The sequence below is a fragment of the Hemitrygon akajei genome, chromosome 5, assembly GCF_048418815.1.
Source record: "Hemitrygon akajei chromosome 5, sHemAka1.3, whole genome shotgun sequence".
In the NCBI taxonomy this organism is placed as follows: Eukaryota; Metazoa; Chordata; class Chondrichthyes; order Myliobatiformes; family Dasyatidae; genus Hemitrygon; species Hemitrygon akajei.
Window position 1 is genome coordinate 137,333,678 of NC_133128.1, and position 23,088 is coordinate 137,356,765.

General features: G+C 45.5%; 1 protein-coding gene across 4 annotated transcripts in view; it reads right to left on the reverse strand.

Moving 5' to 3' along the window:
• Window positions 1–296: 296 nt before the first annotated feature.
• LOC140728208 (cyclic nucleotide-binding domain-containing protein 2-like) overlaps window positions 297–23,088 on the reverse strand; it is a 36,294-nt gene continuing 13,502 nt past the window's right edge. For 2 of the 4 annotated variants that reach the window (XM_073046615.1, XM_073046617.1), the window contains 11 exons: window positions 19,767–19,823; window positions 16,960–17,123; window positions 14,658–14,814; window positions 14,163–14,314; window positions 12,484–12,613; window positions 9,381–9,495; window positions 7,522–7,777; window positions 6,177–6,233; window positions 5,762–5,909; window positions 3,157–3,320; window positions 297–1,758 (listed from right to left, as the gene is read on the reverse strand). In XM_073046615.1, coding sequence (XP_072902716.1) covers window positions 1,431–1,758; window positions 3,157–3,320; window positions 5,762–5,909; window positions 6,177–6,233; window positions 7,522–7,777; window positions 9,381–9,495; window positions 12,484–12,613; window positions 14,163–14,314; window positions 14,658–14,814; window positions 16,960–17,123; window positions 19,767–19,823 — 1,728 coding nt within the window. In that variant the 3' untranslated portion in view covers window positions 297–1,430. Of the gene's footprint in view, window positions 1,759–2,448; window positions 2,594–3,156; window positions 3,321–5,761; window positions 5,910–6,176; window positions 6,234–7,521; window positions 7,778–9,380; window positions 9,496–12,483; window positions 12,614–14,162; window positions 14,315–14,657; window positions 14,815–16,959; window positions 17,124–19,766; window positions 19,824–23,088 lie in introns of those variants that run through there. The other 2 variants (XM_073046616.1, XM_073046618.1) reach the window with 2 other exon arrangements.

Here is a 23,088-nt window from a genome sequence, read left to right on the forward strand (position 1 = left end):
TTAGCTGCCCAGCCCAGAGCCTCTCAGCTCAGCATTTCACCCCACATTCCTCACCAGTTTTCCTGGCAAAGAGCATTCTGGATGTTGATGTATCTGCGCCACCACCGGATTTCTCACCCTGCACCCCTCTCTCCCCTCTCCCCGCCACTACCCCACACTCCCAGGGCCTCCGTGATCCTCTGTTTAACGGTTCAGGTGCTGTTGAGACTGCAATGTGTCTGGAAATGCCGCCCTCAAAGTTCACCCAGCACCAGTAACTTCAGTCTTACGAATTACTCAAAGCTACCAGAATAAGCTGCTTTTTAGAAGTTTATTTTGCATCGCCAACATTACGATATTCCTACTGTCAACTTCTTCATCTGGAGTTATCGGACAAGTTCGGTCAAATCTAGCCAGGAATGGGCTCGAGCTCCAACATCTACACAAAACCCAGGAAGGCCCTTCTATTCAGTTTGAGTTTAAATTTGTATGGCTTTTTGTAATAGCTTCTCCTGGTACCACAAAGAGAAGAGTGTCCCTCTGATTAATTCCAGTGGAGTGACAGAGATTGTGATACCATCTCATTTTGTGTTTGTGGAAGTGGATCGTTCTGACTTTGACTTTAGATGGCCCTGGGGCTTGTGAGCTTGGGATTCAAAGGTCTGACACGGGGGCAGTTGCATTGGATCTTGGGGCATCAGGTCTAATAGTCTTCGGTACCACAGCAACTCCACTTTGAAGTGATTATGACTGTGTCTTACTGACTTAGAGCATTGCATCTTTATGGCATGGGGTTCATACTACAGGGTCTTAAGGCACTCAGTCTTACAAGTGTGGGGTCTTTATGATTAGATCTTGTGGCATTGCATGTTAAGGAATTTTGGCTTATTGTTTTGCATATTTATTACACTATGTCCATATTATTTGGTCTTAAACGGAAGCAGTGGAGTGCATATGATTGTGTCTGTGGCATTTGTCTTACAGCGTAGTCCATGCTACTGTTCTATGACGTTGGGTTCTATATCATTGGATCTCTTACCATTCAGCCTTAAGGCATTCAATCTTTGCGTTGAGTTTGTTTCATTGAATCTTGTGCAAATGGCTCTGATTTTTTGTGTTTATGGCCCTAATGATGGGTCAATGGTACAGGAAGGTTGTAACAATGAGTGTAAATTTCTGGGTTTTATCGTATGGCTTTGTATTTTAGTAGTTTGGATCTTATTGCTTCTTCACGACATTAAGTTTGAATAGCACTGGGCCTTTGTAGGAGCAGGGTCTTGATGGAATTGTGACAAAATAGGGTGCAAATGTATGAAAGAACAAAGATTGTGGGAAAAATCCCCGTACAAGGTCCAACAATGAACACTGTGTTGAGGGGAAAAAAAATAAAACGAGACAGGAGTAATGGCAGCAAGGAAACGAAAGAGTGAACCGGAACACCAGTGACCTGATCAGAACAATGCGTGCTTCAAGTTGGACGGAATCTTTTCTACACCGTGTATTAACTGGAGATCTATCTCTGGTAACATGAGGTCCCTTTGAACTGGAGTCACGTAATATGAAGGCTTTGAGAAAACAGAATATGGATTGGTGGCGATCTCGGGAAGGTTCAGAAGGCCGGTTTTGTCAATCTCATACATGGCCTCCCCTTGTCCCGACAACGGAGCTTTCCCAACAGTTGAACGTCGGCGAGAACTGCTGGTGATCTTGGCAATCATCTCCTTCTTAAAGGTTTTCCAGAAGTTATTTCTGATGAAGATCTCACAGAGCTTGTTATCGCTGTAAGCAAAAGGGAGTGGAAACGGCCATCAGTTTCAAGAACTCTACAACTTATTCTCAGTATTATTTACTTACTTCTTCATTTATTATTTTCACCATTTATTCTCCTTTGCACATTGGATGTTTGTCAGTCTTTGTCAGTAATTTCTATTGTATTTCTTTATTTTCCTATAAATGCCTATAAGAAATGAACTTCAGGGTAGTATACAGTGACATATGTACTCTGATAACAAATTTACTCTGAACTTTGAACAATGGTTGTCAGAAGAATAGCAGTGAGTGCCCACAGGGAGTTCACTGCAGAGGGTGCTGGCGATGTGATGTGGCTCCTGTCAAAGAGCGGTTGAATTTGGGGCATAAATAACAAACATGGATATGTATACAGTTGGAAACAGTGCCAGAGACACAACCTCCAGTTCTGTCAGTTTCAACAACAACTCAGGAAACTCGACACCATACACGTAGAGAGAGGCAGCCCATCCGCATCCACTCACTCGCACTGCCACTGGCGCACAGTAGCAGCAGTGTGGGTGCACCGCAGCAACTCCCCAAGGAGCCAGAGGGGCAAGAGGACTAAAAGCGCAGGGAATTTGGGGCATAAATAACAAACATGGGAGCCACCAACTGGGAGCTACCTCCAGGCTGATTCCAAATCCTGATTTGGAAATATATCACCATTCCTTTGCTGTGGCTGGGTCAACGTGGTGGAGCTCCCTCCCTAGCAGAGTGGTGGGTGCAGCCACCGCGCAGGGGCTGCAGCAGTTCAGGAAGAAAGCTCGCCACCATCTTCTCAAAGGCGGCAGACGGTGGGGAAATGCTGGCTCAGCCCACATACCTTGAACACATAAATAATAATAAAGTTCCTTTGGTGTCTGTAGGTTGACGACAGATAATTTGGTCCATTTTATTACTCTGGGGAAGATACTGAGCACAAGGTGCTTCCAGTTTTTCGCAGGGAGGTAATGGCTACTACAAGGTGGCATAGTTTAAAGGTGATTGTCAGGAGGGACGTCAGAGGTATGTTTTACACAGAGACCGGTGGGTGCTGCCAGGGGTGGTGGTAGAGACTGATACATTAGGGGGCATTTAAGAAACACTTTGATTGGCGTGCAGTTGAAAGAGAAATGGAGGGCCATTTGGGAGGGAAGAGATAGATTGATCTTGAGCAGGTTAAAAGATTGGCACAACTCTGTGGTCCGAACACACTGTTCTGTGGAACAATGCACTTGTCTAATGCACTGAACTGTGCACTTTATATCTGACTTCTGCTTAATCCCTCCTTCCCTGTCAGGAAGTTGCCTTGGGCCTCCCTGCCAAGGCAGAGCTGGTCAGTCACTGGCACACGATGCCCCACCTGCATGTTCCTCCCCCTCCCTCCACTGCACCCTCTCTTCTCACCTGGGGTAAACAGACTGCAGGTTCCTGACCTTCTGCAGGGTTTTGTGGTCGGCTATTTTGGCAAAGGTCTCCATGTCAATCCTCACAACCTTTGTGCCTACGCTCTTGATGTTGAAGGTCCGCTTGTCCTTAAGGTTATTGGGCTTGAAGTATTGATGCAAGCCCTGCAGGCAGAAGGCAGCAGTGCTGTTAGGAGCCTCAGTCAGCTGGCCGCAACATCAAATGTAGCGCAAAGAGCCATACAGGCCCTTCAGCCCACTCTGTCTGTGCCAACCCATTTCCCTGCACTTGGCCTTCACTTTCTGTGCCATGGGGCTTCAAATATAATTAATTTCTGGGTGCCCTGAGAGCCCTTGCTTCATTGGACAGTATATTACAGATTCTAACCACCCCTCTGGGTTAAAAAGTTCCTCAAATGCTCTTCAATTCCTTTCTTTTAGGGCCAGATGGCCTACTCCTGCTCCTATTTCTTATGTTATTTCCTTTAGCTTAAACCTATGCCCTTGGGTTGTGGGCACTTCTGCTAAGGGGGAAAAGTTCCTCACTATTTACCCCATGTTCCTCATCATTCTGTAATCCCCCAGCCCCCCCCCACACACACACACACAAACAGGTCCCATCTCAACCTCCTCTGCTCCAAGATTAACAAACCCAGCCTACCCAGCCTATCATGTTGAGTGACACTGCCACTGTGCTGAATGGGATCCAAGATAAGGCATCCATCTTTTACCAGATCGATAGATGCTTTCAGTGGAAGACACTCGGACCACAGCATCCCACCGCAGCTTCCTGACGTGGCTATCCCTCTCTTGCGAGGGCCAACTGGAATCCCAACCTTTGTTTGAGGGTTCAAGCAGCAATTCAAAGTAACAAGCCAACGTACAGAAGCTACATCTTGGGGCATGGTGGTGGGGGTAGCACCAAAGCCAACAATCCTGACCTGCCACAACCGGTTGTGACTGGCTGGCCCATTAAATAACTATCGGAATGGTGGAACGCCGGCAATGGTGGAGCCACGTGAGAGTACAAGTGGCATGATCAGACGAGGCCTAATGCTGAGGCCCTGTCTTCGCCCCCATTTTTACCTCAGCCAACCAAACTGACATCTGGACAGGTACATGGATAGGAAAGGTTTGGAGTGTCAGGGGTCAAATGCAGGGTAGGGAAACCATCTCAGCACCTTGGCCGATATGGAAAAGATGGGCTGAAGGACCTGTCTCCTTAACTATGATTTGATGCTTCTTGTAAGATAAAGATCTCAATCTTACGGGAGTGGATAACATCCAGACGCGGTACTGAAGCCCGTTCCTTGTGACAAAGCCAAGTGTCTGAGCAGGCATCTGCTTTGCAGTTAGCAACACCCCTTGGGTTGCACAAACAAGAAGCTTAATCTGATTTTAAATGCCCCGTTAAGCCATTTGGTCTCTTCTTATCAGAGATATTCCCTCTGCTCTACATATATTCTTGCCCACACTTTTCTGCTAACTAAAACTAACGAATTTTGTTCTTTTTCCCAATTCTGATGAAGGGTCCCAGATTTCTGAATAATCGGATTAAGGATTATTCAACCTTTACTATACAAAGATTAGAAAGTTAGCACAACATCATAGGCTGAAGTGCATGTACTATTCTATGTTCTAGAAACGTTCAGGGAACATTGTCAAAAATCACTGAGATTTTACTGCTGCTGCGATTTCTCTCCTAGATTTGATTGCAGCCACACTCTGGAGATTAGCCTGAACAATCCCAGGGCCCTGGCAACCCTGGTCTCTGGGCTCTTTTCCACAGGATAGACCAAGGTGAATTGAGTGAGATTAGCAGTACTGCAAGAGGTTAGCTGTGGAGATGTGACCAAAGCGGTAGCTTCAATAACAGTAGCAGCACTACTCCAGTCACGATACATTCAGATGGCACAAAGGCAGAGCTGGTAAAGCCATTGCCTCACAACACCAGAGGCCCAGGTTCAATCCTGACCTCCAGCTCTGTCTGCACTTTCTTCCGACCACCAGATGGATTTCACCCTGGTGCTCCAGTTTCCTCCCACTTCCCGGAGATGTGCCGTAAGTTAGGTGAGTGGCAGATTTGGTGAGAATATGGGACAAACTTTTAACGTGGGAATAATGTAGCAACAGTGAAAAATGAGTAGTTAACAGTTGGCATGGACTCAGTGGGGCAAATTGCCCGTTCCCACACTGCGTATCTCTCCGATTCTCTGACATGGGTTTTGCTGACAACAGATTGTCGGAGGTGGTGAACGCTATTATCGTTTAGTCTGCCAGAGATCCTGGGACACTGTCAAAGTGTGGATGGCACAGTAATGTAATGGTCAATATCCCACTTTACAGCACCAGCTACAAGACCGGGGCTCAGTTCCTGCCGCTGCTTGCATGCTCTCCCCGTGACTGCGTGTACACCCTCTGGGTGCTCTGACTTCCCCCACATTCACGGGTTAGGCTCAGCAAGTTGTGGGCGTGCTAAGATGGCGCCAGAAACAGGACGACACCTGCGAGCTCACCCCAGCACAACTCAGACTGTATTGGACTTTGATGCAAACAACACGTTTTGATGTACACGTGACAAATAAAGCTCCATGGTAAAAACTTACAAAGACGTCTCCCGGTAGAATTGAATCTATCTGCATGTAGACAGCGACTGCCAGGGCTTTGGGGAGCTGTGAAAGGTGAGTGGTGGAAAACTGCTCTGACAGCTTCCTCGAGGTCCAGGGAATGTCTTCGGAATGTAGGCTGATGGCACTGCAAGCACAGGGAAATAGATCATGGGATTACAAACAGGTTGATCTGTAGTTTAACCTACGGCCACTTATCCAGAGCCCACTCTGACCTTCAAGTGATTTAAGGAAAATTAATAAGTGGGAATGTAGTAACATTCCATCTGCTACTCAAGCCTAAATCATTTATGGCTATTCTTAGTACCATTTCCCTAAATTTAATTGAATGAGTATCCACAGCCTTATTGAAGGAGTGAGATCACTTGCACATTTACTTTTATAATTCACTCACCTTGAGCCAAAGGGGCTGTACATTCCGGCTCTGACGGCAGTATCTTCAAGACTGAAACTCAAATGAAAGAAAGTCATTTTTAACCATCTGCAAATGCTGGAAATTTGAAACAGAAACAAATTTCTAGAGAAACCCCAGCAGGGCTGTATCATGAACCGCTTCTCTCCCCCACAGTTGCTACCTGACCTGCTGAGATTTTCCATAAGTTTCTCTTTTCTGTCCTAAACCCTTGGACTTCCTAAACCTGCAGCTCTCTCTCCTCCTCTTGGGATGCTCTAACAAGAGGGGAGGCCTGTCTCGGTTTGAAATTTTGGGACCGCTGCTGTTTTCAATTTATATTAATGATTTGGATAAGCACATAACAAATAAACTAGTAAAGTTTGCCAATGACACAAAATTCGGTGGACGGGCTGATAACATTCAGGCAGCAGAATCAATACAGTAAGATCTAAACAAAATTGAGATGTAGGGAGATAAATGGCAGATGAAATTTAATGTAAGTAAATGTGAAGTATTACATATAAAAATATATAATGGAGGGTCTGGAGTTAGAAAGTGCACTGTATGAGGATTTGGGTGTCCTGGCAGACTCATCGCTATCAACATCCAGACAGTGCACAGAAGCGATTAGGAAGGCTAATAGAACGGTGGGCTATATAATGCGCACAGTGGCGTTCAAGTCTAGAGACATTTCCCTGAAGCTGTATTATGCGTTTTTGAAGCCACACCTTGAGTACTGTGTACAGTTTTGGTCTCTGTATTGTGTGAGGGTGTAAAGGCACTGGAAAGAGTTCAGAGAAGGGTGACTGGACTCATTCCAGGTCTGCAGGGTATGAGTTATAAAGAAAGATTGGACAAATTAAATCTTTTTAGCCTAAGTAGACATAGAATGAGAGCAGCCATGATAGAAGTGTTCAAAATCATTAAGGGTATAAGTAAGGATTCCAGCTGCTTCTTCAAAATTAATCCAACATCAAGGACACAGGACCACAGGTGGAGATTTCAGATTAACATCAGGAAGCTTTTCTTTACACAGCGAGTTGTGGACACATGGAACAAACTACCTAGTTGTGTAGTTGACAGTAGTACCTTAGAGACTTTCAAATATAAACTCAATAGTTATTTCAACACACTATGTGAATAGGAATTTGGCAAGCTTTGTTGAACCAAATGGCCTTTTCTTGCCAAAAACTTTCTAACATTCTAAAAACCCACTTCAATATTATTTAAGTGGCTTGGTGAGGGGGGGAGGGGGAGGGTTAAATATTCCAAGAAACATGGTTAGTGGCTTCACTTACATTAATGATGAGTCATCAAATTGCACAAGTTACATTGACAAGTGTACCTGCCCATGTTTTGAGGATTCCACTGTTTCATCATTATATTTGGAGTTGAACGAAAAGGTGTTGAATCCTGCATCACAGAGGAATTACTTAGCCAAGGATCTTCGCCATCTTTCTTCTTGTTGCCTGGATGGGATTGTCTAAAGGTCTTAGAAAGGTCTCCCTTATTAGACAGGTTAGGCAGTTGTTTCTGATGCCGATACAATGAAGCTCTTCGACTCGTTAAGTTCAGCAATCCTTTATCAATCTTAAAAGTAGCTGTCATTAAAAACAATGAAATACATCTGCCTCACAGCATTTCCAAGCAAGGACATCTTTAAGTCAGTTAGAAGACCCAAGCCGACTTAATCAACGGCTAAGCCAGTCTCAAACATTAAACTAATTTAGCCACTCCCTTTAACGATGCCATTCGACTGTGGCCTGAGTCGTCACCATCAAGGTGGGGTAATAGCAACATACAGCATGGAAACCCAGCACTTGGCCTGAAGCCATTAATGCAAGTGGCACATGGATGATAGGAAGATGGAGGGTTATGTGAGAGGGAAAGGTTAGATTGATCTTAGGGGGGCACAACATCGTGGTCCAAAGGGCCTGTACTCTGCTTTAATGGTCTATGTTCTTTAAGTTCCTGTCCAGACACTTCTTCAATGCTGAGAGTGACTCCCCTCTGTCAGCAAAAGCATTTCAGGTGCTCACCGCTTTCCGAGTGAAAACAATCTCCTACAAATCCTCTCCAAATCTTCACCCCTTACCTCAAGCCTACTAGGTCCTTTAGCTTCTTTCACTTCTGATAAGGGAAACGTTTCCTATGGTGTATCTTATTTATACCGCTCATAATTTTATATATCTCTCACATGTTCCCTATTAACCAGCACTGCTCAAGAAACAATAGGTTTGACCTCTCCACTCTCCCTCTGTAACCAAAACAGCTCCATCCTAAGTGACGTCCCGGTGACCCTTCCCTGCATTGTTGAGTGGTGACCAAAACCACACACAGTTCCCCTGCTGAGCCCCAACCAAAGTTTCATAAGCGTGGACAGAAAACCCCCTGCCCTGACAGCACTTTCCTGACCGCATTATCCATCTGCACTGTCACCTGTCAAAGGATCTCTGGGCTTGCACGCGGGCCACTGCGAGATGCCATGCCTGCCTATGCACCCAGGCTCTACTATGTCAGTGACCATGCTCACTCTCACTCTGTTCGCACAGGCAGACTGCAGTGCGAAGTGACAATACCTACCTTCCCGTGCTGTCAGGGCACCCCCAAATCCAGTCTGTGTCATCACCAGCAAATCTGACCCAATTTAACGGCAATATCCACGGTCAACTCTGACCAACGGAGGCCCTCACCTCACAATTCCATGACTCTGTATAGAAAGGAATTTTAGTCTATATAAACATGGTAGGGTTTTTGCTTTACACCCTCTTGTCCCTTACCACGGGAGGTAGCTTCCCTACGTCTACCCTTCAAATCCATTATTTACCTTGAACACCTCATTAGGAAGGGTCACTGACCTGAAGAGTTAACGATTGTTTCTCCCTACAGATAGCACTTGACCTGAGATTTTCTATTTTAATTTCAGATTGCCAGCATCCACACGTCGTTTCTCATGGATCCAGTCGTCCTCCTACACCCAAAGGAATTTAAAACTACAATGAACAGCCCTTGCTGTTTAACTTTATCAGCTCCAGTTCTCAGTGGATTGTAACCTGACCACCAGTGATACAATGGTGTGTTCACCAGCTTCCAAAAACCTCTCTCCCACCCCAGTCTTCCAATAGCTAAAGCACAGATAATTCCACCAGCCAGGGTCATTCCCAGAGCAGCTCCCCGTGCATTCAACTGTTTCCCAGTTCTCACCAATGGACTCCATGCCTTTGTGGGTGCTTTTGATGAAGGGAAACTCCCGGTCAATGAATCTGTGGTAGGAAATACACTGAGAGAGATCCACCAGTCGCAGTATCACAAAGCGGCCCTGTAGATGGACAGAGATAATCAGAGAGGGTCCTGGGGGAGGGAAGTGGGAACCCCCAAATATGAGGGTTTAGGAGCCGGAGGGAGCAAGGGGCTGGTTGATGGATGTTAATGGTATAAAGTAGGAACAAACCGCCCATAACGGAAGTGGGACAAACAGCAGGCAGCCAATCAGCATCAGGAACCGCTGCTCACACCACTCCTTCAGCCTGCATTTCATGTGTAACTCATGATGGTCGATGGTCAGCAGGTAGAAAGGAAGGAGGACGTTCCATCAGGAAGAACTGGTCCTTCTTTTCTCGGCTCAACAAGGTTACACAGGTGACCCCTCCCAGTTATGGAAGCAGAGAGTTGCATTCCTAGAAAACGTGTCACAATTTTACGTTGAACAAAGCTGCATCATCGGAACTTGCATTGAGAATTGTGAGTAGAGAAAAGGTAAATGTTGTGTTGACTTAGGCTACGTCCACACTAGACTGGATAATTTTGAAAATGCTGGTTTTGCGTAAAAACGATAGGCGTTTTTAAAATTATCTCTGTCCACATTAAAAATGGATATTTCAGCGAATCCCCATCTACTGCACATGCACAGGATACATCTACCGAAAACAAGTGACATGTTTGGTCTCGAATCTCGCTGTGAAAGTGCGCGTTTGTTTAGTTACAGACTAGAAAAACTTAAAACGACTGACAGCTGTTGGCTCTCGCACAGGAGGACTTAAAACTAAAAAAAAACAAATACTGGAGCTTACGGAGGCAACCAACAGGGAGTTCACAGACAGTATGACCCGGCTGATGACGAACATTGAAAAACTGACGAACTCTGTTGCATTAATAAAGCCCCTTGTTAAATGTATAAAACATGTCTGCATCAGTATTATCTCGTATTTCCATACAATGTTACATTAGGCTGTTACACATCTATTCTCAAAGAAGTACTTCTCAGAGAAGCACTGGTGCCCCACAAGGCTGTGGACTCAGCCCCCTGCTGTACTCACTGTACACCCATGATTGTGTAGCCAAGTTTTCAATTGAACTCAATATACAAGTTTGCTGAAGACACCACATTGTAGGCCATATCTCAGTAATATGAGTTTGAGTACAGAGAGGAAATTAAGAACCTGGTGGCATGGTGCAAAGACAATAACCTATCCCTCAATGTCAGCAAGACGAAGGAATTGGTTGTTGACTTCAGAAGGAGTAGCAGACCACACGACCCCATCTACATCGGTGGTGTGCAGGTGGAACAGGTCAAAAGCTTTAAGTTCCTCGGGGTGAATATCACAAATGACCTGACTTGGTCTAACCAAGCAGAGTCCACTGCCAAGAAGGCCCACCAGCGCCTTTACTTCCTGAGAAAGCTGAAGAAATTTGGCCTGTCCCCTAAAACCCTCACTAATTTTTATAGGTGCACCGTAGAAAGCATTCTTCTAGGGTACATCACAACCTGGTATGGAAGTTGTCCTGTCAAAGGCCGGAAGAAGCTGCAGAAGATCGTGACACAGCCCAGCACATCACACAAACCAATCTTCCGTCCTTGGACTCACTTTACACCACATGATGTCGGAGCAGTGCTGCCAGGATAATCAAGGACATGACCCACCCAGCCAACACACTTTTTGTCCCTCTTCCCTCCAGGAGAAGGTTCAGGAGCTTGAAGACTCATGCGGCCAGATTGGGGAACAGCTTCTTTCCAACTGTGATAAGACTGCTGAACGGATCCTAACTCGGATCTGGGCTGTACATTCCAAATATCCCGACTTGTCTCTCGGGTTTTTTTTGCATGACCTTACTTTCTCTTTTCTATTTTTTATTTATGATTTATAATTTAAATTTTTATTATTTTTACCATCAATTTGTACTCCAGGGAGCACGAACCACAGAATCAAATATTGCTGTGATGATTGTAAGCTCTAGTATCAATTGTTTGGCGACAATAACGTATTACTTACTTACTTACTTGCATAAATAGGTAAACCACCTTCATACGAGCAAGGACAGAAAACAGGGCAAAGTGAGTATACTCATTTATTTAGTAAGTTATGGGTCAAAGTATTTGGTGAGTACATTTCTAACTCTTCTGGCTTCAGTCTTGTTGCCGTCTTGCCATTTTAGTATGGACGGAGGGTAAAAACGAAAAGAAAAAGCTTCGGTTACGGATTTATCCGGTGTAGTGTGGACGTAGCCTTAGAGTCATACTGCAGTACAGCACAGAAACAGGCTCTTCAGCCCATCTAATACATGGTGAACTGTTATACTGCTTCGTCCAATTGACCCATATCTGGACCGTAGCCCTGCAAACCCTTCCTATTGACGTACTTACCCAAATTTCTCTTCAATGTTGAAATCAAACCACTTCCACGGGCAGCTTGTTCCACACTCTCACCACCTTCTAAGTGAAGAGGTTCCCCTTAAATATTTCACCTTTCACCCTTAACCTCTGACTTCTAGTTCTAGTCCCATCCAACCTCAGTGGGAAAAGCCTGCTTACAATTAACCTATCTATACCCCTCATAATTTTGTTTACCCCTATCAACTCTCCCCTCATTCTCCTACGTTCCAGGGATATTTGTGCAACTAAACGGATGGAAAACTGTTGGGGACAGGATGAAAATTCGCAAACAGCAGCAAGTTAAATGTGTATAAACTACCAATTTGAAGAAAGGTTTGCCTTGTAAAAGATTTAATTGCTATGATCGCTTAAGCCTTTAACAATTCCAAGTAACTATCATAATTACTCATGGAATCTTTTAAGTGGCCATGAAGTCCCATTGCATGGAGTGTGTTTTTAACGTAGCTATAGGCACTTTATCCTAGGATCCCAAATAAATTCCAAAATATTAACATGATATTGATCATGAATAAAACATAACATCCAAAATCTGGCATCACTATTCTAAACAAGTTCTGGAAATCCAGCATCTGAAACCTAACCTGTAAACACAAAGGACAAGTCTAGGAACTGGTGATTTTAGCTCTAAGCATTCACCTTGATCACAAAAATAAGGTTGTCTATATTGTGTGGAATAACCTGGCCATAAAGGAACTCTTCAGTTGTTGAATGGTCGGACAAGACCTCAATGGAACTGTCGGGCAGTGACTGCAGGAGGCTGAGGGACCTGGAAGAACAAATGAAGTTGTGTTTATATTTAAATTTTTAGAAATGAAGTAGACTGGGTGTTCCGGAGTCCATAATGATCAGTAAAGCGCTCTCACAAGTCTGCAGCTGTGGACACCTCCAAACCTTGAGCTACCTAAATTTGGGGTCTATGTACAGATAAGGTCACACTGGCAACTTCTGGTTGCACGTCCCACAAATAGGCTGCACCAGAAAGCAGAAAGGCAACAGGAGCAGACTCCATAACCTGTGAGGAGAGCAGGCTGCTCGTGGAATTACAGATCTCACTTCATTCTTCCCACAGTCCCATCAACTACCCCTGGACACTGCCACTCACCTACACAAAAAGGGCAATTTACACAGGCAAATTAACAAACCAACCTGTGGGATGTGGGAGGAAATGGGAACACCCAGAGGAAAGCCACGCAGTCACCGAGAAGCTGTGCAAACCCAACACAGACAGCACCCCAGGTCAGGACTGAACCCGGGTCTCTGGCACTGTGACTAGTTCCCAAGTGCACATGTAACTGGGTGACCATAGAATGCTATTCATTATCGTTTAAAAAGTGTACTGGCATCCATCCGGGTAATGCTAGAATAGTTGTCTGTGCCTTTAAGTGGAGATGGTGATGTCATTACGCACGCGCGGGATAGCAGGGAGACCATTTTGTTTTCTGCTGCAGGAGCTGGTGGGGCTTTGGAAATGAGTTCCTCCCAGGGATGCTAGGCATGGTGAGGAAAGGTGAGCATTAATTTACAATATCCATGTGAATTCGTTTATGCTTGTTGATGAATTGAGAACATCGGTAATTTGACATGTTTTACATGGGGATGCTTTAGATTTTCACGAGTAAAGAACGCGACGCTAGATACCGTGGCTTGCAAAGTTCCTCACTGACCGAGTAGGTCAGTCTTCCTGTAATTTAACTACCGGGCAATATCTTGTAAAAGTTGTGCCAAAGTGTATCTTTTGTCTAATTTTATTGTATCACGACTGATTGTGCATGTAACCGCGTAATGTGAATGTTTAGTCTCCATTCGGGGGTTCAGCACATGTGTACTAAAGAGTAGTAGACATCTTAGATGAGATGTATTTGCTTACATTTTTCACTGTGATGTACAAGGTAGAGGGTTGGGGGGATTCTAATGTTTGTATTGTGTTCCTTCAGAATTGCCACTACCGTATTAGTACTGTGTTAGTTTTGTGCGATTTTCTTTGTATTTTTATACTGCATACACAATTAGTCGAGACACAAGTGTGTGGATCGAAGGTTAAACGGAGATTGTAACAGCAGGACCTGATTGTAAAGTCATTCATTTTGTTTTAAGACCCTCTTCTGGCACTTAAACATCTAAAACAGATAAAGGAATTAAAACCCAAAAAAGTAGTTGTTGTCCTGAATGTGTACTTTTCCCCAGGCCACAACACACATATTGACTGCTTTTTATCTCCTTTGCAAATCAGACCACGTCACTCAAAAAAATATGCTTCCTTTGTTTTTAGCTTGGTAAATAAGACAGTCAACGTAAAAGTAGGGGAATGACTCTACCTGAAGAAAATAAAGCGACGATGAGCCTCCTCCGCCAACACCTGGTCGAGTTTGTTTGCAAAGAAGTCCTCTCGGTCCACAACCAACAGCTCCGTGTCCTCCACACAGACCGCAGTGAAGTTCCTCCGCAAGCGCTTCAACACAGGGATCTCCTGCAAGGGGAACCAGTGAGTTTCATCAGGTCCCTGAACCTGAAGCAAACAGGATGTGTCTGCGGCAATGTCAGCCGCTGGAGATCATTTAGGGAGGCGGCCATTCTGGGCCCAGCAGGATCCCTAATTGCAGTACATTTTGACTCAGTGGATTCCTCATCTCTGTAATATACACACACACACACACACACACACACACACACACACACACACACACACACACACACACACACACACACACACACACACACACACACACACACACACACACACACACACACACACACACACACACACTATCTGTAACATTCCCTACACAGGAACATACACTGAGAATACTCACTCCGAAGCTGGCCCCCTTGCGTATATCAGCTGGCTGTTCCTCCTTAAACGCACTGCTCCCGTCCTGGTCTGTTGTGAAGCTCACACCCCCAGAGTAGATGAAGTAGAAACTGTGTGCAGGATCGCCTTTCCTCGTGATCATCCTCCTCCTCCTGAACCTGGGGAAGGAGCCACAAAAACCTTCAGCGTCACACCAACGTTCCCCTTCCCCTTACCCCACTACCCTTCGTTTCGCCCCCCCCCCCCCCGCCAAGCCGGCTGCACACGATAACCGCTGGCCTTACACAGCGTTGCTGCTTAATGAGGGTGGATAACAAGGTACAGAGAGTGAGGCAGGTCGCAGAGCCAGAGGGATGGGCTTGCATGAAGAATTTCAAAGCGAGAGACTGGGGAGAGTCCTGGGGGTTTGGGTGAGGAATTCTACAGCATGGAGCCCTGGAGGGAGGAAGCCATTCCAGGAATAATGGATAACAAATTGGAATGAAAATCTCCAATGGGCTTGAGGACAGAGTTCGTCAAGGAGATGCCAGAGCTCACCCGAGGTTCTTTCCCCACTCCAAGCAGTAATCTAGTGACCTGAGTATTTTTACCCAAAATAAAATTTAATAATCATAAGCAACGCACACAAAATGGTGTGTGTGTGTGTGTGTGTGTGTTTTTTTGCTTGGCAATGCCTTTTCATTCTTACATTTGTAGACAATGCTTTAAGTAGTGTTAAGTTACATTAAAAAAATAGCACTGTTGCCACTTCTGTGGCCGCCTGGGTGGTACACTACTACAGTGACTGAAGGGGTTCCTCACCCAACCCGGCCCTTCCCTGTCCGGTGGCAGAAAGACCCTACTCAGTGCTCCTCCCCCACTAAGCCCTCGCAGGGGCTGCACCAAGCTTCAGCGTATATTGCTGTAGCCTGGAACGTGCCAGTCAACAGCATCCCTCTACGGACATCTCGCGGTCTGGCAGGCCAACAAGTTTTGGACGGACGCCAAGAGTGTCTTTCACCAAGCTGATGATCTCCCAGCCACACTTGATGCACGCCGCTCTGTGTGTCCCGGGGAACAACCCATAGATTCGAGAGGCCTTTGTTATGCAGCTGCTCAGGGTGAACCGTGACGTGGGCCTTTGCATCTTCCTCCTGCCAACGGTGACTCCACACTTGCTATTGTTCCACCATTAAGCATTGGTATAGTTTGGACTGTATACTGATGCCCTGAGATGCTTTAACGAGTTAGAGTGATTTATTATTTACCGTGTGGTTGAATATAAATGCCAGCAGTTCTGAAGCCTGGTGGTCTGTGGTCTCCCGGAGTATGCTTATTGACTTACCCAGAGCTTGCCTGATTATATTCAAGTGGGATCTTCCCACTAAATTAATATAAATTTGGATCAAGATGGGGCAGCAGGCTACTTGTCCTTTTATGTTTACCTTGTGACCCAAAATCCTTGTTCCTGACTCTTTGGTTAAACTTCCATCTTCCCCAGAAGATGCAATTCTTCACTGCCATCTAGAGCACCTCACGACACCTATTACTGTCCAGTTTGGTGCAGTACCCGCTCGCAGTATACGGAAACTATATTGTATATAGTTTTCAGGACAGCAGAAAAGATCATTGGCTGCAGTCTACCATCACAGCAGGGCTTGTGTGCGTCCAGGACGAAGAAGCAGGCAGGATGAATCTTTTTGGGCATTCCCCTCTCGGCCTTTTCCAAAAATTCCCTTCTGTAAAGTGTTAGAGGACTTTTACAACAAAATCCACATCATCTTAAAAGTTTCTCCCCAGGGCAGTTAATCTGATCAACCATTCTAGTTACCCCCCTGCCCCACCCCCTGTATCTATTAACCTGTATCACTGCACTGCACTGTACACAGTTTAAATCTCTCTTTATAACACTGTCTATATTGTAAATACATACAGGTATTTATGAACATTTTATTCCCTATCCATACTTTAACCACTAATTTCATTTTTATATAATTCTCTATTCTTTATAATTGTTGCAAGTTGTTTTTTTGTTGCATATTGCATCCCGACAAACACACCACAGCAAGCTGCTAATGCACGTAAATGTATACGGTGAATAAATTTGATCCTCGATCTTTCAATCATTGCTTGGAATTCTAGATTAGGCTTGGAGAACATAATTCACTGGCTCTCATTTGAGCAGATGGTGTCATTATCCAGCTCTCATACAGAGTGTGCACAGAACACAGCACTCTTCCCCAATACAGCTCGCACGTAAAGCCCTTTGTTAGAAGGGTACGTCCAATCCCCTCACCACTGGTGTCTCTGTTCCGCTTACCTACCGTTCATATCTCATTATTTTTGCCAGCAGAAGCTGGTAGGGCTTGCTGTAGTGTCTGAAGCTTAGCAAAGATCTCAGCACAACTAAAAGCAATTCGAGCTCTTCCGTTGTTCGCTGCTCCGGCGCTTTCATGGTGATCTGAATTTCCCTGTTGGAAAGGTTGTTCTGTGGATTACAAATAAATATCAATGGCAATGAGTCCTCTGGGGCTTGTACTTTACCCGGCGATGAGGAACAGAATGAGACTCTGGATTCTGCGCTCTACTTAGCTGCAAGGAAGATCTCATGAGAGATGTCTTGAAATATCCTACCCGGGACATAGCTTCATTACAGGGACTGTGGAGTTCAAAGAGGCAGTTCAAAAAGAGGGTCTGGTGGCACCGTGGTCCAGTCGGTAGAACTGCCCCCTTGCAGATCCCGGTTCACTCCCAACCTCGCGCACTGCCTGTGTGGAGTTTGTACACTCTTCCCGTGAACACAGAGGGGATTTCCTTGGGCTGCTCTGGATTCCTCCCATAGCCCAGAGAAATGCGGATTAGTGGGTCAATTGGCTGCTGTGTATTGTTGCCCCCAGTGTAGGTGGACAGACAGGTGCTCGAACCCAACATACTGGAGGAGGCCAACATGTACAGCATCTCCACCGCAAGACAGCAAGACCAACTCTGATGGTTAGGTCATGTCATCTGGATCGGTGACTATTGTCTCCCCAAACAGGTCCTTTACTCCCAGTTGAAGGAAGGTCAGCGAACCCCTGGTGGACAAAGGAAATTCTTCAAAGCAACATCAAAATTAGCCTGAAGAAATTCAGCCCTCCATCTAAAAACCAGGAAGACTGCACTCATTAGGCGCACCTGGAGGTAGTCTATTCAAAATGGAGCAGCGCTCCGTGAGGGCGACCTCTGCTGTGCTGCAGGGAATGAGCAGCAGCTGCAAAAAGAGAGAATGGACACCAACCACTAACCACAGCGACCCACACTACACCAAAACTTGTGGATCCTGCATCAGCCTCTACAGCACCCAGAGGAGACAACCCCTTGAGAGACTGCATTACTTACTTGGTGTGTGGTAGAATCTGGGAGGGAGCTGATGGGAAGGTGAGGAGAACCCGATTAGAGTAGGATTAGTGTGTAAATGGGCGGTTGATGGTCAACATAGATTCTGTGGGCCGGAGGATCTGTTTCCGTGTTGCATCTGTCTATGACTATATCTATGTGGAATGCAGCAGTTTGTGAATTCAGGATGGCCTTGAACAATCTGCTGCCAATGACATCCAGCCACTGCTGTGGGAGACAGGTCATCAAATTTCACACAGCATACTCCCACCAGCAGGAAAGTGGTAACAGCGAAGTAACTACCTTTAGAGAGATGGACTGAAGGATAAGTATTGGACAGCACAAAAGAACGCAAGAGATAGGAGCAGGAGAGGGCCACCTGTCCTATGAAGCCTGCTCCGCCATTCAATAAGACTATGGCTGATCAGGCCATGGACTCAGTTCTTTTCCCCATAAATCTGAATACCGCCACTGTGCAAAATCCTGTCTGGCCTTTGCATATATTTAATGAGATAATCTCTGCTACTTCCCTGGGCAGAGAATTCCACAGATTCACTGCTCTCTGGGAAAAGCAATTTCTCTTTATCTCTGGCCTAAATCTATTCACTCAAACCTTGAGGCTACGTCCCCATAGTTCTAGTCTTGCCTACCAGTGGAGACAACTTACCTGCCTCCATCATATCTAACCTGTTCATAATTGTAGATGTTTCTATAAGGACCCTCTCATTCTTCTGAATTCAATCAGGTAGAGTCCCAGGCGACTCAATCTCTCCTTCCAGGCCAATCCCCTCTGGAATCAACCTGGTGAACCTCCTCTGCACCACTTCCAAAGACAGGCCACTAAGCATAATTCCCCTGATCTTCCTCAATAAACTGCTGTGGGTCCTTTGAGTCCATGGAAGAGAGCAGATAGGGTGTCAGCTTAATACCTCATCCGTGTAATGGTTCAAACCTTTAACTTTCCCACACTAAGCCACTAGTGAACTCGTGGCCAGCACAACAGACAGAAATGGCAGATTTGACCACACAGCTCCCCAGTCTCAGCTATTTAAAATACTCTGGAAGGTCTCATGAAGCACAATCCATGATTTCAAGTGTGGTGGCATTTGGATTTGCTTGTGGCAACTGTGAGAGTAATGGAAAATCACTTTTATTTTTGTAAAGATCTAGTTGAAACTGTTATAAAAGCAGTGGAGGTTATCAAATTCAACCCTCACAGAAAATTAAACCACTTGACCTTGACTAGACTTAATACTTTGCGGAACTGACAATTATTGATCCTTTTAAACTTGAGGAGACTTTCTTTCTCACATTCTGACTGAGGAATGGAAAGGTTTTCCCCGCTACACGTAGGGATCTCTGAGACGGCAGACTTAGTGAGGGAAGGGAAGAATACGACTGAATTTCCCTGCGTGGTGACAGCGGGCAGAGCCACTCACTCATGGTACCAGAAACCTGATTTGGTCCTGACCTCTGTCCCTCCTGGTGTGGAGTCTGTATGTTCTCCCCATTACCACATGTATTTCCCCCCACCCCCCAGTGCTCTGGTTTCCTTCTACATCCCAGAGATGAACGAGTAGGTTAATTGGCCGTTTTAAAATGCCCCGTGTGTGCGGGTTAATGGAGGGAGTTGCACATTTTGCCCCACTACCTTCCTAAACAAACCACACAGCACAACCTGCCAACCCCTGGAGCCCTCTTCCTTTGTCCCGTTCTCAGTGCCAGCTGATGCTGTGAACACAGGAGACCTACTCACATGCTGAATCTTGAAGTACTGAAGATCAAATGCCGCTTTGCTGACCTCTCTCTGCTCCTGTGGGGATACAATAGAAAAGTGAGCACGGTTAACTCTTTCAGCATCTAAGACCCAGAGGGAAGACCTCGAGGTGCTCACAATGCTGTAGAGAACTCCATTCTATGTGGTAGCTGTTCTCATTCGGCACAGAATATCTGGAGCAAGCAGGGTCCTCATTTCAAAAGGGGCCGAGGAGGTGGGCCACCGTACCCAAACCCATCCACGTCTATCTCCTGGCTAGCAAAGTTCAAAGTAAATTTATTATCAAAATGTGTACATGTCACCTTGAGATTCATTTTCTTGTAGGCATTTACAGAAAATTAATGAAATAAAATTGAATTTTTGAAATATCAGAACTAACAAAGACTGACAACCAATTTGCAAAAGAAGGCAAATCATGCAAACAATAATAAAATGTTAAAAATAAAAATTACTGAGTTGTAGAGTCCTTGAAAGTGAGTCTATATGTGGAAAGTATAGGGGGGGAATGTCAGAGGTAAGTTCTTTACACACAGAGTGGTGAGTGCATAGAATGTCATGCCAGCTGTGGCGGTAGGGGCAATTATACTAGTGGCATTTAATGAATTCTTAGATATGCACATGGATGATAGAAAAATGGCAGCCTATGTAGGAGGGGAGGGTTAAGTTGATCTTATGAATCAGTTAAAAGGTTGGCACAACATTGTAGGCCAAAGGGTTTGTACTTTGCTGTGGAGTTCTAAGTTCTATGGTCTATATGAGGGTTGATGGGCTGATGTAAATTGCCCCCCATGTGAGGGTGAAAGGTAGAATATGGGAGGAGTAGGCCACTTGTCCTCCCAAGCCCACTCCACAACTTAATAAGATCATAGCTGATCTGAATTGAAGCCTCATCTGCATTTCCCATTTACCATTGGTAGCCTTCAACCACTCACTCATAAAGAATCAATCTCTCAATATCTCTCTTTCTCTCTTTCTCTCCCCCAATACCCTCCCTCCCTCTCTCCCTCTCTCATAAATATTAAAAGGCTTCTGCCCGAAGAATTCCAAAGAGTTTGCTCCTGGGTGTACTGCCACAGCAAAGCAAACACTCCCACCGGCTCCCAATCATGCACTTTTCCAGGTTAAACCAACCCATCCAGATTTTAGCAACACACTCAAAATGCTGGTGGAACACAGCAAGCCAGGCAGCATCTATAGGAAAAAACAATGTCGACGTTTCGGGCCATGACCCAAAACGTCGACAGTGCTTCTTCCTATAGATGCTGCCTGGCCTGCTGCATTCCACCAGCATTTTGTGTGTGTTGCTTGAATTTCCAGCATCTGCAGATTTCCTCGTGTTTGCCATCCAGATTTTATCCACATTCATTCCCCTCACACCCTCTGAACATGGCCTGCCAACATTCCCTCCACCCCATCTCTCAGCTCGATTTGAACTGAGCAACTCTCCCCAGTACTGCACAAATACCCAAGTATCCTCCTACCTGATCGATACCGTGGAATCCCATGTAAAAATGACTTCTGATATTAATCCATTGTCAAAAACAAACGTATACATAATAAATTCCTGACTTATTCCACGACAATGATATATAAAATTAGCTAGGAAGCAATCCTACCTCCTTCAGGTCTCCTCTTTGCTTAGTATGCACCTAAGTCAAAGACTTTTCCCGGGAACTACAAGATGATGACCAGCTATCAGTAGCTACTGTAAATACTTCATGCAAAATAGATCATTTCAGCACAGTACAGGCACCTTGGCTCACAATATTGTGCCAACCTTTCAACCTACTCTAAGATCAATCTACCCCTTCCCTCCCACATGGCCCTCCATTTTCTTATCATTCATGTGCCTGTCTCAGACTCACTTTCAAGGACTTTACAACTGCCAAGCCTACACATGCAGGCTCCCAGTCTCTACCCAGGTAACATGCCACTCTTTTCCAAACCATCACCTGCAGCCTATTTAAACCCAGCACTCATCCATAATCATTCTTCACTGATCAAACCAGCTTCTAGCCTTTGGTTACCTTGTTGCCTTGTCGTGCTCAGTATCTGTTCTCTCGTGTTTTGTGGACCTCAGGGGCTTGTTATTTTGCAGTTTATTATTAAAATTATAGCTCACTGCTAAATCATCTCTGCATTTGATCTGCATTTGGGTCAAGCCTCCTCTATATCTCCTGGCAGGATGAGTGCACCAGCGGTTGACCCATCAGAGTTTGTTTTTGCCTAACGGAAGTCGTCAGGTGACATGAGCACACGGTCCAGGAGCAGTAGCAAACCATTGACCATCTGCTCGCCACTCTCAACTAACTTTCTGTCTTGATACGGCAACCCTGTGCCAGTCAGCCTCCTCCCTCAAAGGCCTGAACGCTTCGACAGATCCCCAACCTGATGTGCAAACCTCCTGTCCCAGTGCATCTTACACTTCAAACCCCAGCCATCTCTCTATGTTATGGGTTGCCTTCATCATTTTTCTTCCGACTGAGCAGGTTCTAACCCGGGCCGCCGCTAACTGGGGCACCATTTGCAAAAAATATGAGCAAGCTACAGCTGAGACGCACTGGGTCTTTGATCATCCAGGAAGTGGAAGGGGTGCAGTGCTTCAGGTACTTTGCCTTCATCAAGTGCTTCCGCTCAGTGCAGGATTACACCGTGGAATTCAGGACCCTCACGGCAGAGCGCAGCCGGAATGCGCGAGCACTGCTGGCCCATTACCATCACAGCCTCTCAAAGCACTTGAAAGGTGAGCTGCCTACCCAGGAGATGCTCTCCAACCTCATCACTGGCCCTCTGAATTGACAAGCGACTTATGGAATGACTGTCCACATCATCGGCCAGCTCTGTTCCCAGCACCATTTCAGACTGCAGGACCCTCATGGTCAACACCTCCAGAACCCATGCAGAGGGAGATCTTTGTTAATTCCCCAAAAGTACGAATGTTGGTGGAGAAACAACTCGCCGCTCACTGCAGAGCCACCGATCACCCACACATCAAATGCCCACTGTATCTGGCAAAATGACACCACCAGGTAGAGACAAGGGGCTTTCTATCTGGTAAGCTCCTCCCCCCCCCCACCTCCTATTCCAGCATATCTTGATTCATTCTCTCTGTCCTCCACACCTTGATGGCTCTATGCATACAGGTGGTTATAACCATATAACAATTACAGCACAGAAACAGGGCATCTCAGCTCTTCTAGTCCGTGCCGAACGCTTACTCTCACCTAGTCCCACCTACCTGCACTCAGCCCATAACCCTCCATTCCTTATCCAATTTTTTTTTTTAAATGACAAAATCAAA